General features: G+C 46.1%; 1 protein-coding gene across 1 annotated transcript in view; it reads right to left on the reverse strand.

The window, feature by feature from the left end:
• The window catches only part of ext1b (exostosin glycosyltransferase 1b), a 177,472-nt gene extending 157,946 nt beyond the window's left edge, over window positions 1-19,526 (reverse strand). Inside the window, exons 1-2 of the mRNA XM_080734699.1 lie at window positions 17,748-19,526; window positions 16,423-16,853 (exon numbers count right to left, since the gene is read on the reverse strand). Coding sequence (XP_080590825.1) covers window positions 16,423-16,853; window positions 17,748-18,275 — 959 coding nt within the window. The 5' untranslated portion in view covers window positions 18,276-19,526. The remainder of the gene's footprint in view (window positions 1-16,422; window positions 16,854-17,747) is intronic.
• Window positions 19,527-20,342: the final 816 nt, after the last annotated feature.

Here is a 20,342-nt window from a genome sequence, read left to right on the forward strand (position 1 = left end):
GAAAAGCAACAGGCTAGCTAGCTTGCAATGTAGCTAGCAAGAGGTCTCATGCCATGAAGATCAGTCGGTCGCTGCATTTGAAAGCCTTGCTGATAGAAAAACCCTGGCCACTCCCCGGGTAAAGAAGGACGTGCCTCTTCTCTGTCAATTAAGATTTAAAAACAGCTTCTCAAAATACAAAGCTCTAAAAAAAAAAGAGGGCATGATATCACTGCCAAAGCATGCCCGGAGGGTGAAATGTAACCTAGCCTTCATCATGACTTGCACTGTGCCTTTAGACACCAATAACACATCTTGTTAACCACGCAATATAGACTTTGTCATATGACAAATAAGAGTTAAATGGCAGCTATTTTGTATTTATTTCCATTATATTTAACTTAAAAAAATAGGAATCAACTTATTTATAATAAATGATTAACAATTCACATGTTGACCCTTACAAGTCTGTAACTTTGACAGTGTACAAATGGAACCAAATGGACCCTTATCAGGTCCATTTGGATCCATTTGTACACTGTCTAAGTTAATTAAGGGAAGACATTCAAATTTCAAAGTTTGAGAACCACCGATTTGTATAGTCAAGGGTCCCTAAAAAATATACAGTATATATATATTCATACAAATGTACTAAATCCCAAACAAAAGTTGCATGTCATCTAAATCCTCTTTGGATCCCATGGTCCCCTGTTAGAGAGCGGGAACAACTGCATCTAGCGAGCAAGCTGTGAAGGAAAACAAGAAGCAGACTCTTTGAAAACAAAGTGCTGTTGTTCTGTCACAACTTTCTGGGGAAATAAACATTTCAATCTCCTCCCCGGAAACAAAAAAAGAATAATATACACTATCGAGCTGTGAAACAAAGCAAGGCGTGATATTCTATTTGTGCCTTCTGCAATCTTCCCCATTTTCTCTTTCGATTTTTCATCTTCTTCTTCTTCTCCTCGCCAGTCCAGGGGCACACCCCTATTCCTCTCTCACCAGTGATGTTACTAGGTTTTCAATGTAATGGGTCCCGGGACCCACAGGTGGTCATTCAAATGGGTCCCAGAAAAGTTTTATGAGTCCTCAATATACGGACGTCGGTGGAATCAAAACATTGACGTTTCTATCACCTGTTTAAGACTTTCTACGTGGATTGTATTTGTGTTAACGTAGGGTAAAGTAGGATGCTTTCACCCATGAACAATGGTGGTGTCTGTGGAATTTCTTTTTTTTTTCTTTTACCGCGACGCGGTAAATTATTTTAACATGGACTCCAATGGAGGCGCATCCCCGGGACCCCAGGACCATGACATGAATGAGTCCCTGGGTGACTTGAATGAGTTTTTGATGTGGGATGCGCACGTAATGACATCACTGCTCACACTCACTCTCTGGTGTTTTTTTGAAAAGTCTTGGTGGATTATTGTTACAATATGATATAAACATCACCCCAAAAAAGTGGTGATATTTGTCTAGATCACCCAGTACTAATTTAAACATAACCAACCAAAGATGCAAAAGAGGGGAAAGGGGGCCTGAACACATAGAAGGCTCAACTTTGAATAGTTCCGTCTACGTCATGAAAGTGGAAAAAAAAGTTCCTGGGAAGGTCAGCAGTGCAAGGTGCCAACGTTGCCAGGGTCAAGGGTGCATGCATTCTCAAAAAGCTTAGCCTCTGCATGCAGCATTATAAACTAGATGGTGTGTGTGTGTGTGCGGTCATTGCTCAAGGCTAAGAATTCAATTCAAATAGGCTGATTTTAATCTTTTTTTAAAAGGGGTGTATGCGACACAGAACGAAAAAGTACAAGTGTGAGGAAGAGAGGAGAGGAGAGGGGGAGGGGGGCTTGGGGAAAGAAGACTGGGTCAATTCCAACATCACCACCAGCTGCTGCACTTTGTCCTACATCCTCCCCCTCAAAGAAGCGTGCACTGCTATCTGAAAGGGACCCCCACCCCCTCTTGATAGGAGCTCATGAATAAAACTCCACAAAACGCATTTCTAGCAGAACACACAACAACAACAACAAAACTGGAGGAGTGTCAGAGTTAACCGAAGACATTCTCTGTCCGTCTTTCCACTGACGGCCCAGGCTTTAATTAAGGGTCTCCTCCTCCGCTAGACCAGATTCCGTCTTCCCATGTCTCCCCCCACTTCACCCCCCTCCCTCCCTCCGTCCTGCTCCTCCCCTCCCTCCCTCTGTCCAGAGGTCTTCTTGGCTTGGCCAGTGATCCGTGAAGTGTCATCGGATCTGCCAAATGAGGGCCTTGTTGTCGCCGGCAGGGGCCGTCTTTAGTGGCCATTGTCGCCAGACAGTGTCAGAAGATTCGACGAACGAATATTGGAGACACACTGAAGAAGAAGAAGAAGAAACAGTGGTTTGCTGGCAGTACAGCCGATGAAGGAAGGGGGGGGGGGGGGGAAAGGGGGGTTCCGTGGAGAGACGTCGAGGAGGAGGGGACCATATGGGGGGGACCGTGCTGTCAACAAGGCACAGACGTCCCTTCAAGAAGGAGAACAAACTTTTTGCACAATAGGACCCCTTTGGAGAGCCCTGGGGTAGTCGCAGCTTTAACACCCAGTGAGAGGAAGTCAAGCGGAGCCATAAAGCATGATGAACCAGAGGGGGACAAGGGCCTTTCCATCAGCCAGCCAGCCAGACACACAGCTAGCTTACCAGCCTGCGCCGCGCTAACAAAACCCCCTTTCTCTCCTCCAACTCCTGGCCCCTCGAACGTTCGACCATACGCACATTCTTCAGTGACATAATGCTTTTTTAAGCCATTGCCCTCTTCAATCCCCCCCCCCCCCCCCCCCACCCCACCGTCCCCTCCGCTTGCACACCTCGCCCCACTCCCCCCCAACCCCCTTCGCCAATTACTATTTGAATATGAATACGAGTGGAGGGGTTAAGTGTTTGTTTTCCCTCTCGCGGTGGTGAGAAGAGGAGGAGGGCGGTCAGCCCCGGCTCGCTGACATCAACGCTCTGCTGTCCCATTGATGTGCCTATGGTAGGTGTTTGCTGGTTTGCCGAGCGGCCCCGAGGGCTCATAAAAGCTGGCGTGCCGTGATGGGAGCCATAAAAACGCAATGCTGCTGCATTGCAACGCCCTAAGGGAGCTAACAGGATACTAGTTTATTAACAACACTGCTGCTACGTGCTACGTTTTGATAGGGATGTGCAAGCGTGTGCGTGAGAGAGAGAGTTATTTTTTCTGTCTTTCTTGTATCTTTGTCCTCACAAGTATAGAAAGATAAGTGAACATTATAAAACATTTTAAAAACTGTTTTAGTGTTAGGACTGACTTGGGTTTAGGGTTAATTGCGACCAAAGGTCACAGTTTACTATGAGAAACGTCACAGCTTGTCCGTGTCCGTGTCCGTGTAGACGTGTACACATTTTTACGGTCTATGGGTTTGCCGCTCTGACATCATGCTCTGATGTCACTGTGATGTCAGGGGAACCACTCTGCCAGAATGGATTTGCCGCTCTGACATCACGCTCTGGCTTCACTCACTGTGATGTCACACTAACTAGGATCCCTTTTATGCCCATATATGGAGTTCTCTGATGTCATCAATATTAATGATGCCCTGTTAGAGAGATCCCTGTGATGCCCTTTAGTGCAAGGTCGCTTGTCGCCCTGAGGCGTCTTACTAGTATGGTCAGAGATAGACAATGTGTAGGCGAAGGACAGCTGCAGTCAGAACTCCTCACGAGTTTCACACTACAAGATTGTTTGTCCGTGTGTCTTTTTATTCAAAACACTTTGTTAGCGTGCTGGCTTCTGCTTTGCATTTTCTCTGTCTTTCTCTCTCTGTCTTGGTATGTACTAGGTCTGTATGACCTGTGTGTGTGTGTGTGTGTGTGTGTGTGTGTGTGTGTGTGTGTGTGTGTGTGTGCGTGTGTGTGTGTGTGTGTGTGTGTGTGTGTGTCTCAGACAAAGGGACAGACACTGTCCGGAGTGTCCAGGGTAGATCTAGGTCATACTTTCTGCCCATTGCCCCGCAGTGATGAGATGCCTCTGGTCAGGTGCTCCGGAGCCGGGGGGGCCACAGAGTCATTCAGGAAGAGGGACAAATCCCCAGGACCACCACAGCCCCCCAACACACACACACACACACACACACACACACACACACACACACACACACACACACACACACACACACACACACACACACACACACACACACACACACACACACACACACACACACACACACACACACACACACACACACACACACACAGTGAGCGAGCGAGAGAACTGAAGCTCCTCATTGTAGTGGGGACAAGATAATAAGCACGCAACCACAGCCTAATTCACTCAGAGGGAAGCTTGTGCCAACTAGGCTAGTTAGATGGAGAGAAACAGTGGGAGCTGTACGGGACCGAAAACACAACAACATTAGATTAGAAGCCGGGAGCCTCATACAGAACGTAATTTACAACTACGTCAGTGACTCATATAATTTCACTAGGGGTCTCTTAGGCTGCCGCACAGGGACCGGGAACGGATAGGTAAATCTAATTCTTCGCAAATTGCAGTCAATAGACACCACGCGAGATGCACACAACAACAATAAACGAATAGCTGGGTTTTTTTGTGTCACTTCCGAGCGAGTATATCAATCAACCCCCACCAGGGCGAACAGCATAAAGGGCTGATGTAGCAAAACACTGAAAGGAATAATGGGGAATTAAGCGTAGAAGGGAGAAATGTGCAGAGGGAAGGAGAATGTAGTATGTGCTCAAAGAGAGAAGTTTTGCTCCCCCTGTCACAGCATGCCTGTCCCACTTGGGGAAAGATGAGTTGTGTGAGAGTGTGGAGGATTTCTTTAAAAGAAGAAAACTATCCGTTAAACGAGACAGATGTCAGAGTCTTGGTTCTGGCTTCTGAGCCAGCAGACAGGAGCCATGTCTTCCTTTCATCGCCCTCCACGGAGAATGTAATAATAAGCGGCCAATCATGTGTCTGTGCTAGTCAGCCTAGTCACCACGTTTTACATCAGCCAGTCAGGTACCACTCGCTCAAGCTACCAAACGATTGTTATAGTTACGTGTGGTCTGCGCGCACAGAAAATATCAGATATACAATCTCATAACACCTTATTTTTGGTGCGCAAAACCTGTGCACAACTAAGTATAACTAAACTCAGGCATTTAGCGTTTCTATCACCTGCCTGCCTGGAAACTTTTTTTCTTTTAAATCACTGTCATAACAGAGGAGAGAACTGAGAACGAGAAAAGACACATAGGCAAGAATTGAGCGATAGGACTGCGCTTGGAAAAGAAGAAGGGAAGAGACGAGAGGATAAGAGAAGGGTGGGCTTTACGACTTTTACTACCTCGCTACCGTCTCTTATTAATTCATTCCCACTTAAGCGTTTCCTGACACTCCCGGGATGAAACAGCGTTTTCGTTTTTTGACACCTTGTTATTCTTCACACTTTCAATTACGGTTACTGCAAGCCTCCGGTTAGGCTTTTATTTTATTTTATTTTACTTTTCTTTTTTTTTCTCAGTATTGGCCAGCTTTTAATAGGAGGAAATGATTCCAGGGGCTGGCCCACTGCTGTGATAATGATCCCATCGATTTTCATTTTGGGGAGGAAGAGCCTCCCCAGTTGATCAATCTCTCCTCACCATGCATCCGGGCTGGGCTGGGCCCGGCAGGCAGCTTACCGAGGGGGATGCCCAGGGGCGTCACAAGGGGGTGGGGAAAGTGGGACTGAGTTACTAGGGCCCTTAATTTAAGTATACTTTAGCTATTGAAAAATAGCAGATACACAATTTTTGCTATTTTTGAAAAGTTGTGAAAATGTGTGCAAATCTTTCAATAAATGTGTCTCAGCACGGCTGACGGCTAGTCATTGTATTTTTTCTCTTTTTTTTTTCTTTTTTTTCTAAAATAGCAGATCTACAAGCTCGCAGGGCAGCACTCGGTGCCGCACTGTGAGCTTGTAAATCTGCTTTTTTTCAATAGTTAAAGCACAAAATAATGCGTAATAATGCGTTCCCAGTCTAATGAAATACATTCACGGGGGGCCCGCGGTGAATCCTTGTACCCAGGGCCCAGAATTTGGTGCGATACTCCTGCCGTGCAGGATGCAGCTGCTGCTGGATGGAGGCTGAATGAAGATGGATCAGTAACACTGTAACAATCCCGCATGTTAATGCAACTCTGAGAGTGTCGGTGGCCAGATTTGGCTCCATTTGTACACTACCAAGAGTTTACGAATGGATATCTTCCTCTCACGGCCGGCCCCCGCCCCCCTCTCCATTATCTCTCTAGAGGCCAGGGGCTGTTTGGCCAGGGTGGTAATCTCTGCATGTATGTGGGTCAACGAGCAGGGCTTTGCCTTCGTCACTCGGTTGGGACAGACTGCAGGGTCGTGACCTCCTCAGTACCCCCTTGCACACACAAACACACACACTGGCATACGCAAGCTTGTGTGTATTATACACACACCAACATGCATGGACAAACGCCTGAACCCAGGGGGAACGCTTATATGGATGGATAAGCACCCACACACACACACACACCAAACCCACATAGACAGAGACAGACAACTATGCAGAATCCTAATTTTGTAACGATAGCAAATCAGTATTCTTGTCACAGAACTAGGATGAGCAGCAGAGTACACTCCAAGACGTCATGGCCAAAAGATACAGTTCACGGAGGGAGTCTCTGTTTTTTCACTTAATAAAAGCAACATGAGCAACTATATTGAATAATGTTGCATTTTGTTAATACATGCGCAGCTACAGTACTTTCCAGGACTTCTACCTTTTCCACCAAGCTTGGTTAAGGCCTGTCCATACTCTCTCCGAAAACCGAACTTTTCGTCTGAAAGGTCTGGGTCGACTACAAAATGAAGTCACTCGCAACTTCTGCAAAGCATTACCCCGAATTAGAGTTCTGAAAGCTGCAGTTTGGTGGTCGGAGACAGTATGGACAGCCTTACGTCTGCAACAAGAGCTACTAAACCACTGTTTCCCAAACAGTGGGTCGGGATCCATTTGTGGGTCAGACACATTTTCATGGGTCCCTTCATTTTTTGTTTCCTACATTTTGTTTTAATTATTATTATTTCAAAACATTTTCAAAAAACATTCCCGAAAAAGCAAAAAAATATGAATTACAAACAAAATTCTATGATTTTTCTTCCAATAATTTCATAACGAAATCTATACTATAATTTTGCGAATGTCTGTCTGAGTGAGTGTCTGTCTGTCTGAGTGTCTGTCTGTCACAGCGTTTCTCCTCAGTGGCTGGAGCAATTGATCTGAAATCGCATCACCATTAGCATATGAACACACCTGACATAACTGTGAAGCCCGTTTGTCACTTTCACAAATCATATGCTGTATATTAGCATTTTTATGGTGTAACTACTATCTATTCTGCTAGCATGAGGCATGTCTATTCTGCATCTAGCATGGGGCAACATGTTTAACCAGCTCTGTGCGTGTGTGCGTGTGTGTGTGTGTGTGTGTGTGTGTGTGGGGGGGGGGGGGGGGGGGGGGGTGTTGGCTGGCCCTCTTTCAGATGTTGTCATGTAGATCGATTCGGTACACAGTATCTCTGTAGCCTTTAAACGAAACGGGTATTTCTTACATTGATGCTCCTACATATTATCATGCAAGCACCAGAAAGTTACTTTCCATCCCTCATATACTGTGTGTACAGTGCACACCCCATAACCCACACACTGCACATCATTTCGGAGCTCATATCTTTGAACGGGTAAGGACTAGTCATAGAAAATCTAAGAAATAACATAAATTAGAAAGCAAATGTTTAATAAAAAAGCCGATCTACAAGCTCACAACGCGGGGCGAAGCGACACTTTGCGAGCTTGTAGATCTGCTGTTTTCACTAGTTTGGGTCCTGGACAAACGTCAAATGTCTTTTTTGGGTCTCGACCTAAAGCTACAGTTGCCAAGTCACTGTTGCAGTGTTGCTCTAGCTCGAGCCACTGGCTTGCATTGAAAATGACTTGTAGCCTGTACATTATCATGTTTCACACTTGCTGCTGAATTTCACCACAGGGATCAATATAAAGGTCTGTCTGTCAATCAACTACTAAAGGTTTCTATTTTGATTGATTGAATACTTTATTAGTCAGAAATGTTAACAGTTGTACCGGTACTGGTACAAGACATTTAGGGCAAAAGGATAACACAAAAACGCCCTGGGGATTTGTTTCCATTGTAGTCTGTCTATACTATAAGGCATCTATCTATCTACAACTGTTTTGTTATGTCAATAACCAGTGACTCATATGGTATGTTCATGTATTCAGTGGCTATGAACATAGATTAGAGACACTTCCTGAAGCTGAGAGAATGGCATGTTTTAGCTGTGTTTCGGATTAGATATGAAACACACAGTTACACAGTCACAATGCCAACCAGGAATCACTGCACAGTGCACAGGGTACACTGATCAGGGTTTGCAGCAGTCCATTTCAGTCAGGGCGGCCCGCCCAGGCTGAAATGGACAGCGCCTGGCCAAGGCGCACCGACCGAAAAGTTGAACGTCACCGCAGCAATAAGGGCACAATAAACTAAAGCAGCCTTTCCTCCTCGGACCGCGGTGGAAAGCCTGGCGCGAGGTTAAGCTTCAGTTAGTGTTGAATAGCTTGTTTTAAACCTTCATCTTTAGCCACAAGTCACGTAGAAAAACTTCCAAAATGAACTGGTTTTGATGCCAAACACAATGTTGAATAAATGTGAATAATGATAGTAGTGATGATGTATAATGATGATAAGGATAATGATGTAGTTGTATTTTCCATCATCAAACCAACTCCTTAATATTTTGGGCAAAAATGATAATTGATTAATCAAAATAAATGAAAATATGTTTTGATTTGTTGGATGTGTTTGTTTCTTAAGCAACTTATCTTGTATTTTGAGGGCAAAAATAAGAATACATTTATTAAAATTAAGCAAATTAATACAATTAATTAATAAATGAATAAAATATTGTCCAACTCTTTTTCCTGCAGGAAACCCTGCGGATCAAGCCTAGTGTTGACATTTCACACACAACAATATTGCGACTCCCTCACATTCTGAAGATAATAAAAAAAAAAATCACACCCGTGTGAAGTGGAGCTGTGTGTGTGTGTGTGTGTGTGTGTGTGTGTGTGTGTGTGTGTGTGTGTGTGTGTGTGTGTAGATCATGTGTACCGATTGTTGTGACATTTGAAGAAAATATGTAGGAAAAGGAGCAAAAAGTGTGTTTTGGAGAAAATTCAAGATGGCGGAAAATCTATCCTGGCGCAAATGGGCGTGGCCTATATGGGGAGATGCGTCTTGATCCAAGGAATCCAGGGAAAAAAGAATTTTACGGGGCAAAACGTAAAGTGGGCCGTTATAGCGCCACCATGAGGCCGAGTGATGTAATTATTTTTCGATTCATTCTTAAAATCATTATGAATCTCCTCTCCGAGGTTTGAAACTGTAGCTCCTATGGTTTACGAGAGAAAAATACTTGAAAGTGATTTCTTGCATTGTCCCATTATAAGTCAATGGGGACAATTAAGCGTCGTTTTTTGCCGATTACGTCGGCATGGTAAGGCGGATCGGAACGAAAGGTAATAGAACACCATTCCCGGCCGAGCCGCACATTTTGATGTATATATTGCGCGAGTGGCGTAAATGGTGCGGCACTAGTTACGCGCCGAAGTCAGGCTACATACAGACACACAGACAGACACACACACAGACACACAGACCCACACAGCCACGTATAGGGAGCTGCACACAGCTCCAAAAAAGCACATTGGAGCCACTAAAACAGCTTCCCTCATTAGGTAATTAAAATCAATTAATTAATTACTTAATTAAGTAATTAAAATGTGTGCGAGTGAGAGAGAAAGAGCATGTCATGGGAAATTAGATGGATAGATATACTGATAAGATAACAACAAACTGTGGGTTTATGTAGTTCCAAGCTTAAATCACACACACACACACACACACACACACACACACACACACACACACACACACACACACACACACACACACACACACACACACACACACACACACACACACACACACACACACACACACACACACACACACACACACACACACACATATTATCAAAGCGCTCTAATTAAGCTGCACCACATTCGAGCTAATTATCTCCAGGATCATTAGCATTCCCCAACATAAGCCAGTACTTTATCTAAGTGAGAACAGGCCATCATGAAATATGCATGATTTATTAATCTGACAAAGACAAAACACAAACAACTGCACCGAGGCAGGGAGTGATCCACCCCCCCCCCCCCTCTCCCTCCCCCTCTCCCCCCCCTGCCGAACATCCAAGGTAGCAGATTGCATGACAGCCCCCCACTGCCCAGTACAAGTCTGCTGTCAGCCCAAATTACCGCGCCGACATCCAGGTGAATGGCATTCTGTCTCACAGAAAGGAATACGGGACAGACTAGAGGAAGTGTGTTGCCGGCGTTGTCGGTTTTGTTTGCGTGCCCAGATCCACCGCCCAATTCTCGAATTGTGGTGTGCGGCGTCAACGCAAATGTCGAGCGCCGTCTGGATGAGGAGGAGAGTGAAGAGGGGGAAGTGTGGCAGTAGGGCTGTCACGATATGACATTTTACATGACGATTAATTGTCACTCAAATAATTGGCGATTAACGATTTAATTGTGTATTTGTCGTTGATAATTACATTTCTGTTTGGCTTTTAGGCTTTGAAGTTGCATATGGTAGATATGACACATAACCTAAATATACAAATACATTACTGACATATTTGACAACTTACTACTTAAAAAATAACTTTGATAGTGGAAATAGCCGAGCTTGTAGATCTGCTATTTCCACTATTTTTGAATTTCTTAAAAATACATGAACATTTTTCAACATGAAAAACGATTATGACAATTATGAAAAATAATCACGATTATGTCAAATAATCACGATTAGACGATTATGTAATAATTGTGACAGCCCTAGTCTGGATGAGGAGGAGAGTGAAGAGGGGGAAGTGTGGCAGGGAACCATCTGCAGCCAAATCACTTCCATATCGTTCCAAAGGGGGAGAAGACAAATGAGGGTGAAGAGAGAGGGGGGGGATGGAGAGAGAGACTTCCTTTATTTCTTTTCACTGACCCAAATGCTTACGAGGGGCCTTTCTCAAGTGGGAGAATTCCTGCTGATGACACGGTTGTGAAGATAAACACACCGAAGCACTGAGCTGATATCTTTTGGAAGACGGTCCACCTAAAACACACACTTTGACTGCCATGATTGATACTGGGATCACTGACTCTATCACTGTGCATCTTGTCACACAGCTATTCCCAAGCGCTCAAACAGCCTCCTTCTCACTGTAACTAAATCTCCGCTTACCTCTCCCATTCTCACCCCCGCCCCCCATGCCCCCCCTTCTCAATCAATTTCTCTGATTTCCTCTTTCAGTTCAGGTCTCCTGGGTGACCTTGAGCGTTGGATGCCAGTGTAGCGGTTAAAGTGCAACATCAATACGAGCCGACGGAGCTGGTTAAGTATTAAATGGGTGGGATGATGATGCTGCTGTCCACTGTGATAGGCTTCACACACACACACACACACACACACACACACACACACACACACACACACACACACACACACACACACACACACACACACACACACACACACACACACACACACACACACACACACACACACACACACACACACACACACACACACACAGTGCAATGAAGAGGAAATGCACAGTCAGACCTGACAGATCACTCATGGTAATAAACAGTGCATTTCAAAGTGAAGTGATGTACTCAAGCGATACATGATGACACTTTACCATTTATTCTGTGCAATCGACTACTTGCCAAGGGGATAAGACCACACACTTAATATACAATAGCACGCTGATTGTGCATTAGTTTATATGCATACACACACACACGGTGGGGAAAGGTACTAGGCCTTCTGACTATGTACTGTAGGCCTATTATAACTATGTAATCGTCGAGGACGGACTGGATTGCGACAACACACCAGGAACCGACTGCGAACAGTGAACACTAGGGCTACACAATATATAGTCATCATATCGTTATCGAGGTTATGACCATGCACAATATCAGAACGCGAAAGGCAACAATAACGTGATATATCGCCCGGGGCAATATATCGTCCATATTGTTGTCCATATCGCCTATATCGTTGCCCATATCGTTGCCTTTTTGCAACATTTACAATATCAAAATAACAAGTGTGTGAACCCAATAGCACTTAAAATCAAGTGAGTGATATTGACACATAAAACATGAAATATGATATGTATGTGGTAATATTGTGTATCGTATAGATATCGAGATATTTGGCATGAATACAGAGATATAAGATTTTGTCCATATCGTGCAGCCCTAGTGAACACCCAGTTGAATGGGGAGTTGATTTATAGATATCAAATCTGGAGCAATTCAAAACAACATGCCCCCTCGTTAACAGTGTGTGGTAACAACAAAGGGTGGTTTCTTTATATACATGACATGACATGATTTGTAATGATCCACCCAGTATTACTTTGGAACGCTTGTGTATCGCCACGCTTCTCTGTCCCCGTGGCGTCTCCTCAGAGCATTGTCAACCGCTCCAAGGACTCTTTTAGATAATGTATCAATGAATGGGCTCTTTCATCAATGCCTGACCATGGATGGAAAGGCAGTCAGTGACTCCAAAGCGGAGTGACTTGCAACTCGGAAAATCAATTGAACGGATGTGCAAGGTCTGGATTGTTTTGTACGTGACACACACACACACACAAACACAAATTTAACGCATGTTAATGGACATAACCTGGTCTATGTATGCATAGGTGTATAACTGACAACAATTATGTCCGTCTCTGACTTGCATGCCAATGGTTTGTGTGTACGTGGTGATAGTTGTCGGTCAGTCAGAGCTGGTGGTCATACGATGTGACGGACTGATCGTGTTCAGAGAGCTAAGAAGGGTTTCAATGTCCCCTCCTGCTGTAATGCGTTTCATTGGAAGGTAGTGAGTTTGTAGGGCAAGAGGCAGAGATGAACCCAGACAGACAACCCGGACAGACAACCCTGACAGGGTTAGGGTTAGGGTTAGGGACGCTTCCAAGCTGGAGCACAGCATGTGTGACTGAGCGCATGTGTGCACTGAAGGCTGATGACAAAAAAAAAGCATGCACGACTGCTAGTATGCAATCATGACAATCCCATTCTATCTAATCCTGCGAGAGTCATTGTGTATCAACCATTTTGGAAAATAGGCGATCAACAAACTCAGAACGCGTAGCATTGGGGCACCCGCTGACCTAGCGGTCCAGGCGCATACCACATAGGCTTTGATGCCTGGCGGCCTGGCGAAGGTTCGAGGGTTTTGCTGCATGTCACTCCCCATCTCTCTCCCTGTTTCATGTCTACCTACTGTACTATCAATAAAGGCAAAAAGCCCAAAGGTTGCATCACAACACATTGTGAACTTGTTGATCGGCTAGTTTCGCTATTTCAACAAAGTACATAGGGCTTGAGTGGTAGATGTGTGCTGAGAAGCATCCAGGTATGTATGTATATGTATGTATACTGTGTGTGCACAGACTCTGGCTGCCTTGGCAGCGTTCCTTCCTCAGCCCCCTAACAGCTGCTCTGACACGTGTGCGCATTCCTCACTTCCATGACGCCACGACGACGTCCCTCCAAGGCACTGCTCTCCTTCTTCTGCCGGTGGAAATGGAGTACTAACAGGCTAGCTGGCTGGACTTGGATTCGCTTACCTCAGAGAGCCAGGTCGGTGTCTCTCAAAGCACAACCGAGAGTGGCAGTGCAAGGTTCTTGTGCGTAAATTACACAAGAAGAAATGGATTCAGGGTGTATTCACTTTTTTGGCAATGTTGCTAAATCCGTTCATAGAAAAATAGTGCTGTTGTCAAAACAACCAGACTAAAGATTGTTCCTGGTCTAGCCAGCATCAATTTAAGGAGAAAAGCATACATTTTGGAATAGAAGAGAAAAGTTTAAAACCAATGAACTAGGCTACATGAGCACACTACTTTATTACCCTTTGAAAGAAATGTGCCCCAAGAATTAAATCTGATTGATTGCATTTAAATAGATCTGTCCAGAGAGTCTATTTTAAGCGAGGGAATTCAGCAGCAATGGGGAAGTCAAATATTTTATTGACGTCCAAAGTTAAACGACTGGCTGTGATATCGAGCTGAATATCAACAAACAAATATTCTCCTCTCATTAGCAGTCATAAAGTGGGTTTCTATGGGTTGGTACATGGACCACAATGGAAAAAAACCTTTTGGTGTTTTTGTGCATAATCCATTTGGCTTTTCTTTGTAACGTACAGCAGTACTATTAAATTGTCAATAAAATATTCAATCAGATATCTTTGGAGACAGAACCCTGGGTACAGCAGGGGAAAGAGAGGTGTGCTATCCAGAGACAACAGGAATGTCAGATAACGGATGACACATTTCTCCGGGTGACATGGAGCCAAAGGCATCCATTGAGAGAAAGAGGGAGAGAGTTGGGAAAGAGACTTGATGGAAACGAGCTGAGTCGATCTACAGAAACGGATGACTAATGGAGAGACATGCACATTCTTGTGAAGATTTGTCAGAGCTGCTTTTTTGGCCTTTTCAGTGTGTGTCAGTGAAGAGCAGAGGAGTTTGAGGGTTCAATTCGAGTTCAGGAAGGGGAAACTTCCTCTGCTTACAGTATATACCCAGACATAATTTGTCTAGCTCTTTATTATTTGCCCCCTTGTAAACCTTCATCCATCTCCTCTTGCTCCATGATTGATCAGGTGGGTTTACTTTCCAAGTGCAACAAATCTGTCCTGTCCTTAAGACAGAGAGAGAGAGAGAGAGAGAGAGAGAGAGAGAGAGAGAGAGAGAGACAGACAGAGAGACAGAGAGAGAGAGAGAGCTTGAAGAACTACGTTGAGGGTCTGTTATCACATGCCTGCCTGAGTTGATCCAGGATTACAGAAGGTATAGAAACCACAAGCAGATAAATGCAAATCAAACCAGCATCGCTCACTGACAAGTGAACTTGGCAGACAAACTTAAGTAATCTTGCTGTGTAAACCTCGCTGACAAAGCTTCACTCTTTATTAAAAATACCAAACCTTTGACTATTGCTGTTGACTCAAACATTCATTACGCCCTGACAAAACCGAGACCTGTGAAATTAGAGGTAAACGACTGTCCCTGGGGGCGCAATGGCGGGGGAAGGGCAATAACTCATGAAAATTAAAGAGATAATTAATGCATCATGACTGATATATTTTAGCTAAATACCTTCATAATTCAAACAAAATTATCACACCCGTCATGAGCTACATAACCCTGATTATAGTGTGAATCGGTGTCGAGTCATTACAAGGTCATGATGACAGTCTGGACGGTTACAGGTCTAACACTGACTGAATGTAAAAATGGAACAGAGTTCCATTACAGGGATTTCACAGTAGAGATTGAGGTCCGTGGCCCAACGCGTGATGAATAGATATCTAACTGGGGGTTCTCGAGACTCAAAAGGTGGAAAGCCACCGGCTAATACTGGGTTATTATCGCGGCCGTCCAGTGTCTTGCAGTTTGACTTTCGCTTAATTTGCGCCCAAGTATAGAGAACGGATCAAAACATGCCCGTGCATATCCAAGCTTAGCTGCAGAGTGCTGCCATGAAGTGGGGCTGAATTCCTCGGCGCGAGGAGGAGGGGGGATGTCCGGGTGATTTACGCCACAACCCGGGGAGGTAATAGACTGGCAGTGGCTGGAGAGAGAGCTTCTCGTTCACGCTTCAGAGGGAGCGAGGTTAAGGAGTAAGGGGGGGGGAGGGGGGGCACATTGAATGAGAGAGCATCACATTCACAACCCATTTGGGCTCCCTGAAAAACGCTGCCAATGGATTTCAATGGCCCTGACACGATTTCACATCCATTTCATGTTTATTAACACACACACACACACACACAGACACACACACACTGTACTGACACAAACAGCACTGACAGAGTGACACACACACACCCTTCATGACCAGGAGACCCTCTGAACTCCACTGTAGAGCAGATACCACATTACCGCAAGCTGTCATCGTGCGTGTGCCGTGCCGTGTGCACGCTCTCTCTCTCACACACACACACACACACACACACACACACACGCACACACCTCCAGGACCAGGAGTCCCTATGTACTTCACTGTAGTACAGATATCACAAGCTCTGTTATTGCACGCACAGCCGCGCACACACTCACACAGCGGGTACAAGGATGCTTTCCCACCCTTCCATTTCAGAAATGGAAACACGCTCCATTGCGCGGGGACTGTGCATGACTCTAACCTTCGGCTTTTCTCCCCACCCAACAACTTACTTGTCATACTCGGCGTTGTCCCTGTCGCAGCGCGCGTCCTTGTGCTTCTGCCAGTCCTTGCCGTGCTTGCAGGTGGTGAGCAGCACCACATCCTCGGCGTTGTGCACGTGGTACAGGGCGTTCCGCGTGTCCGAGCCGATGCCCGTCAGGTAGCGCTTCCCCTTGAACACCAGCATGTACTTCCTGAACGGCGGGATGGAGTTGTACTTGAGGAAGCCGCGCTCGCCGCCCGTCCTCGGGTGCTCCCGGGAGAAGAGCGGGATGGACACGTCGAAGCTGGGCCGGAAGTTCTCCGTGCTGATGCTGGCCTTGGCCAGCATGGCCTGGCCCATGTCCAGGCCCAGGTCCTCTGTGTAGTCCGGCCACGTCCCCGAGTACAGGTTGAAGATGAGGTGGTTCCGGCCGTCGTTCCACAGGGGCAGGTTCTGCACCTTGGGTCAGTGGGGGAAAAAAGGTACTCACATGTTTTTACTTGAGTAAAAGTATCAATACTGCAATACAAAAATAATGTTACAAGTAAAAGTCCAGAATTCAAAATGTAGGCTACTTGAGTAGGCTAAATGTACAAAAGCGCACTGGCATCAAAATGTACTTTAAGTACCAATACTGAGGGCGCCCGCTGGCCTACTGGTCAGGCGTATACCACATAGGCATTGCCACATAGGCATTGATGCCTGACGGCCGCCGGTTCGATTCCCGATCCGGACGACCTTTGCCGCATGTTACTCCCCGTCTCTCTCTCTCCTCCCATTTCCTGTCAGTCTCCTGTCCTATCCAATAAGGGCATAAAAGCCCCCCAAAAAACAAATCTTTAAGTACCAATACCAATAGTAAAAGTACTCATTATGCAGAATGTCCCATTTCACAGGTTTTCACAGCTATTTTGAAAATAGCTGACTGTATATAGGGGTTTAAGTGGCTAATGTGTGCTTTGTAATAATTATCGAAATCTACAAAGTAACAAAAGATGTCAAATAATTGTAGCGGAGTATTAATACAATATATGCCTCTGAGATGTAGTGGAGTAGAAGTAAAAGTATTGGAAATTGGAAATACTCCAGTAATGTACAAACACCTCAAACTTGTACTTGGGCACAGTACTTGAGTACTAGGTATAGTTGCTTTACACCAGTGTTTCTCGAAGTGGATTCCAGGGACTCCTTTAGGGGGGTCTAATGCAAGTCTGTAACTCTGACAGTACACAAATGGAACCAAATGAACCCTAACGGGTCTATTTGGTTCAATTTGTACACTGTCAGAGTTAAGGGGAGACCTGGAAATGTGAAAGTTTGAGAACCACTGCTTTCCACCACTGAGTGACTGACCTTGGTCTTCAGGTTGTGCACGTACTGCGGCGACAGCTGGTCGCGGTCCAGCGTGTCCAGGCTGAGCACGAACAGGCACGCCTGTCCCGGGTCCGAGGTGTAGAACCGGGAGCCCTCGATGGTCGACAAGATGTTCTGGTAGCTCTCCGAGATCTTCTCGCCCTTCTGCAGCGGGTAGACGTAAACTTTGAAGCCGTTCCGCTTGCACGGGGCGAAATCAAAGCAGGAGTCCATGCGGCACCGCTTGGCTTTGTAAACACTGGTGTTGACGTCCCTCTTCTGCCGCGGCGAGACGTGGAGGTTGTACTCCTCGGTGTCCGGCTGGTCCCAGGGCAGGAAGGGCTGTAAGGGGTCGGAGAAGTGGGGCCAGGGCTGGTTGGGGGTCCGGGGACCGTGTCCATTGCGGCCACCGCGGTCGTGCCGGCTGCTCCTGCTCGCCGCCGGCAGCTGGACCCCTCCGAAGCAGAAGAGCAGGACTAAACACGCGCCGGCGGAGAGCAGGATTAGATAGCGTTTTTTGGCCTGCATGTGTCCTACGAACGGGGGCGCGTCGAGTGCGAAAGAGAAGTCCGAAGTGGCCCGAAGTTATCAGGCTCCTCTCACCACCTCCTGCTGCTGCTCCGCTCCATCCTCCGGCGGTCGACGGTAGCGACGATCCCGAACCTGCGGCCGCGTCTCCTTCTCCTGCTCCTCCTCGCCCCGTCTGCGTATTCCGTTCACAGATCCGGCGATTGATCCAGAGCATGTGGGCGATTTGATATGAGTTGTCTTCCTCCCCCTCTTTTTTTTGTGTTTTTTTCTTATAGAGTTTCTTCTTCCATTGCACAACAGTATAGGCTACTCACACTCACACAGCGGCGTGTATATGCACCGAAATCAGTGCTGCCTGGATGGATCCACTCGTAACGATCAGATACTATACGTTTCCCCTCATTCAGGCTGTGCAGTGTGAGATCTATTCAAATGTTAAAAAACCAACCCACCCGCCACGGGAGGTGTTGTAGAGGTGTCCGACCAGCCGTGGTCAGCGAACTCTCTCTCCCTGTATGAGAGAGCGACGAGCGTCCCCGTGGCTCCGTCCAGACGAAAAGGTATCCCACGGTTTGGATGGAAAAGAAGTCGACTCAACGCGTCGCGTTGTTGAAGGACCGGAGCGGCGGCGGTGGTGTGAAAAGCCGTCGTTGAGGCTGGCTTGGCTGCCGCGCTCAGACCCGAACGCCCCGGAGTGAAGGTGTCCTGTTCCACGCTGTTCTCCCCGGCGCCTGGCCGCTCCACGGGTCCATGAAAAGGGAAGAAGGGGAACGCGTCGGAACGCAGGCAGGGAGCAGGAGCGGATCAGCGGTGAAACTGTAACCTCACGAAACCCTGCATTTCTCTTCTTATTCAGAAGAATCCCCCCGGCAGACCCTCCACTCCACACGCGCACAAATAAAACAATCTCATCGGTGAAAAATGGCACCGCGGAGCGAGCGAACTTGACTAGTCGCGACCAGCTCGGACACTTTACAGTTACAATGCGAGTTCCACTATGCACGCAAAATGTTCAAAAGACCAGATTCCTTGATCCTAGTGTCCAATTACCGAGTGCTCAGTTGTTCCGATTGTTAGCCTGTAACATTCCAATCCCGACACGACGGCAGCTGACGTGACGTCCCATCGCTGCGAAATGGACCCTTCCCATTGGCTTGTCGGTGGGACCGGAAAAGGCGGTGCTTCGGAATGCACCCATTCATAACCAGAGCGCTGTGCACGAAGAAAACACAACTTACTTGGAACTGTGCCAGTCAGTAAATCTATAATGAAAGAATATTGCTATTTTTACCCATGCAATATGCTGGTATTTATTGATTGTTGTGTTTTGCAGGCAAACACACAGTAGGAAATCCAGTGCTTTTAGCAGCACTGTATGAACATACATTGGAATGCCTTCATCTATGTTCAATAATAATAATCATAATAATAATCATATAAAATGACAGATTGAAAGAATTGATGGTGCTTTCTTTGTAATGGACAGATATGGTACTTTTGGCTTTTCAAACCACACTTTTGATTGAAGAAAATGTGTAGGCTACTCAAAGGCAGGAAGATAAACTTAAAATAACTTTCCTTATGAGAAAAATAGATTTAGAATTAAGAAATTAGGTCAATGACAAATAATAGGTTGTTGGAGGTCAACTGTGTGGTAAAGTTTCTCAACCGGTTTTCTCAAAGTGACATAGAAGAGGGGGACAAAGAGTGTGTGTGTGACAATTGGGAGATTAATAGTAGAGGAATGGCTCTCGTCGAATGTCACACCATGCCTCATAAGCCCATATAATCCTCCCTGCTGCCATTTGGTGGCAACCACACTCGGGCTGGGTGAAGAGGCCATTCTCATTTTTTATCGGCCAATTAGCTTAGGAGAGGGGGACTAATTAGTGAGGGCTGGCTGGGAGGCAGGCCAGGATCCTGTGGTTAGTCAGGCCAGCTCTCGTCGTCGGGATATGCTGATGATGGAGAGGCCTGGGTGCCGTTCCAGAGGGCTGCTCTCATCCCTTCATGCAGGGACGTGCAGAGGATGTTAGAGAGGCAGGGGCTGACATTTCTAAAAGG

This window comes from Nannobrachium achirus (genome assembly GCF_963921795.1).
Source record: "Nannobrachium achirus genome assembly, chromosome: 10".
NCBI classification, from domain to species: domain Eukaryota; kingdom Metazoa; phylum Chordata; class Actinopteri; order Myctophiformes; family Myctophidae; genus Nannobrachium; species Nannobrachium achirus.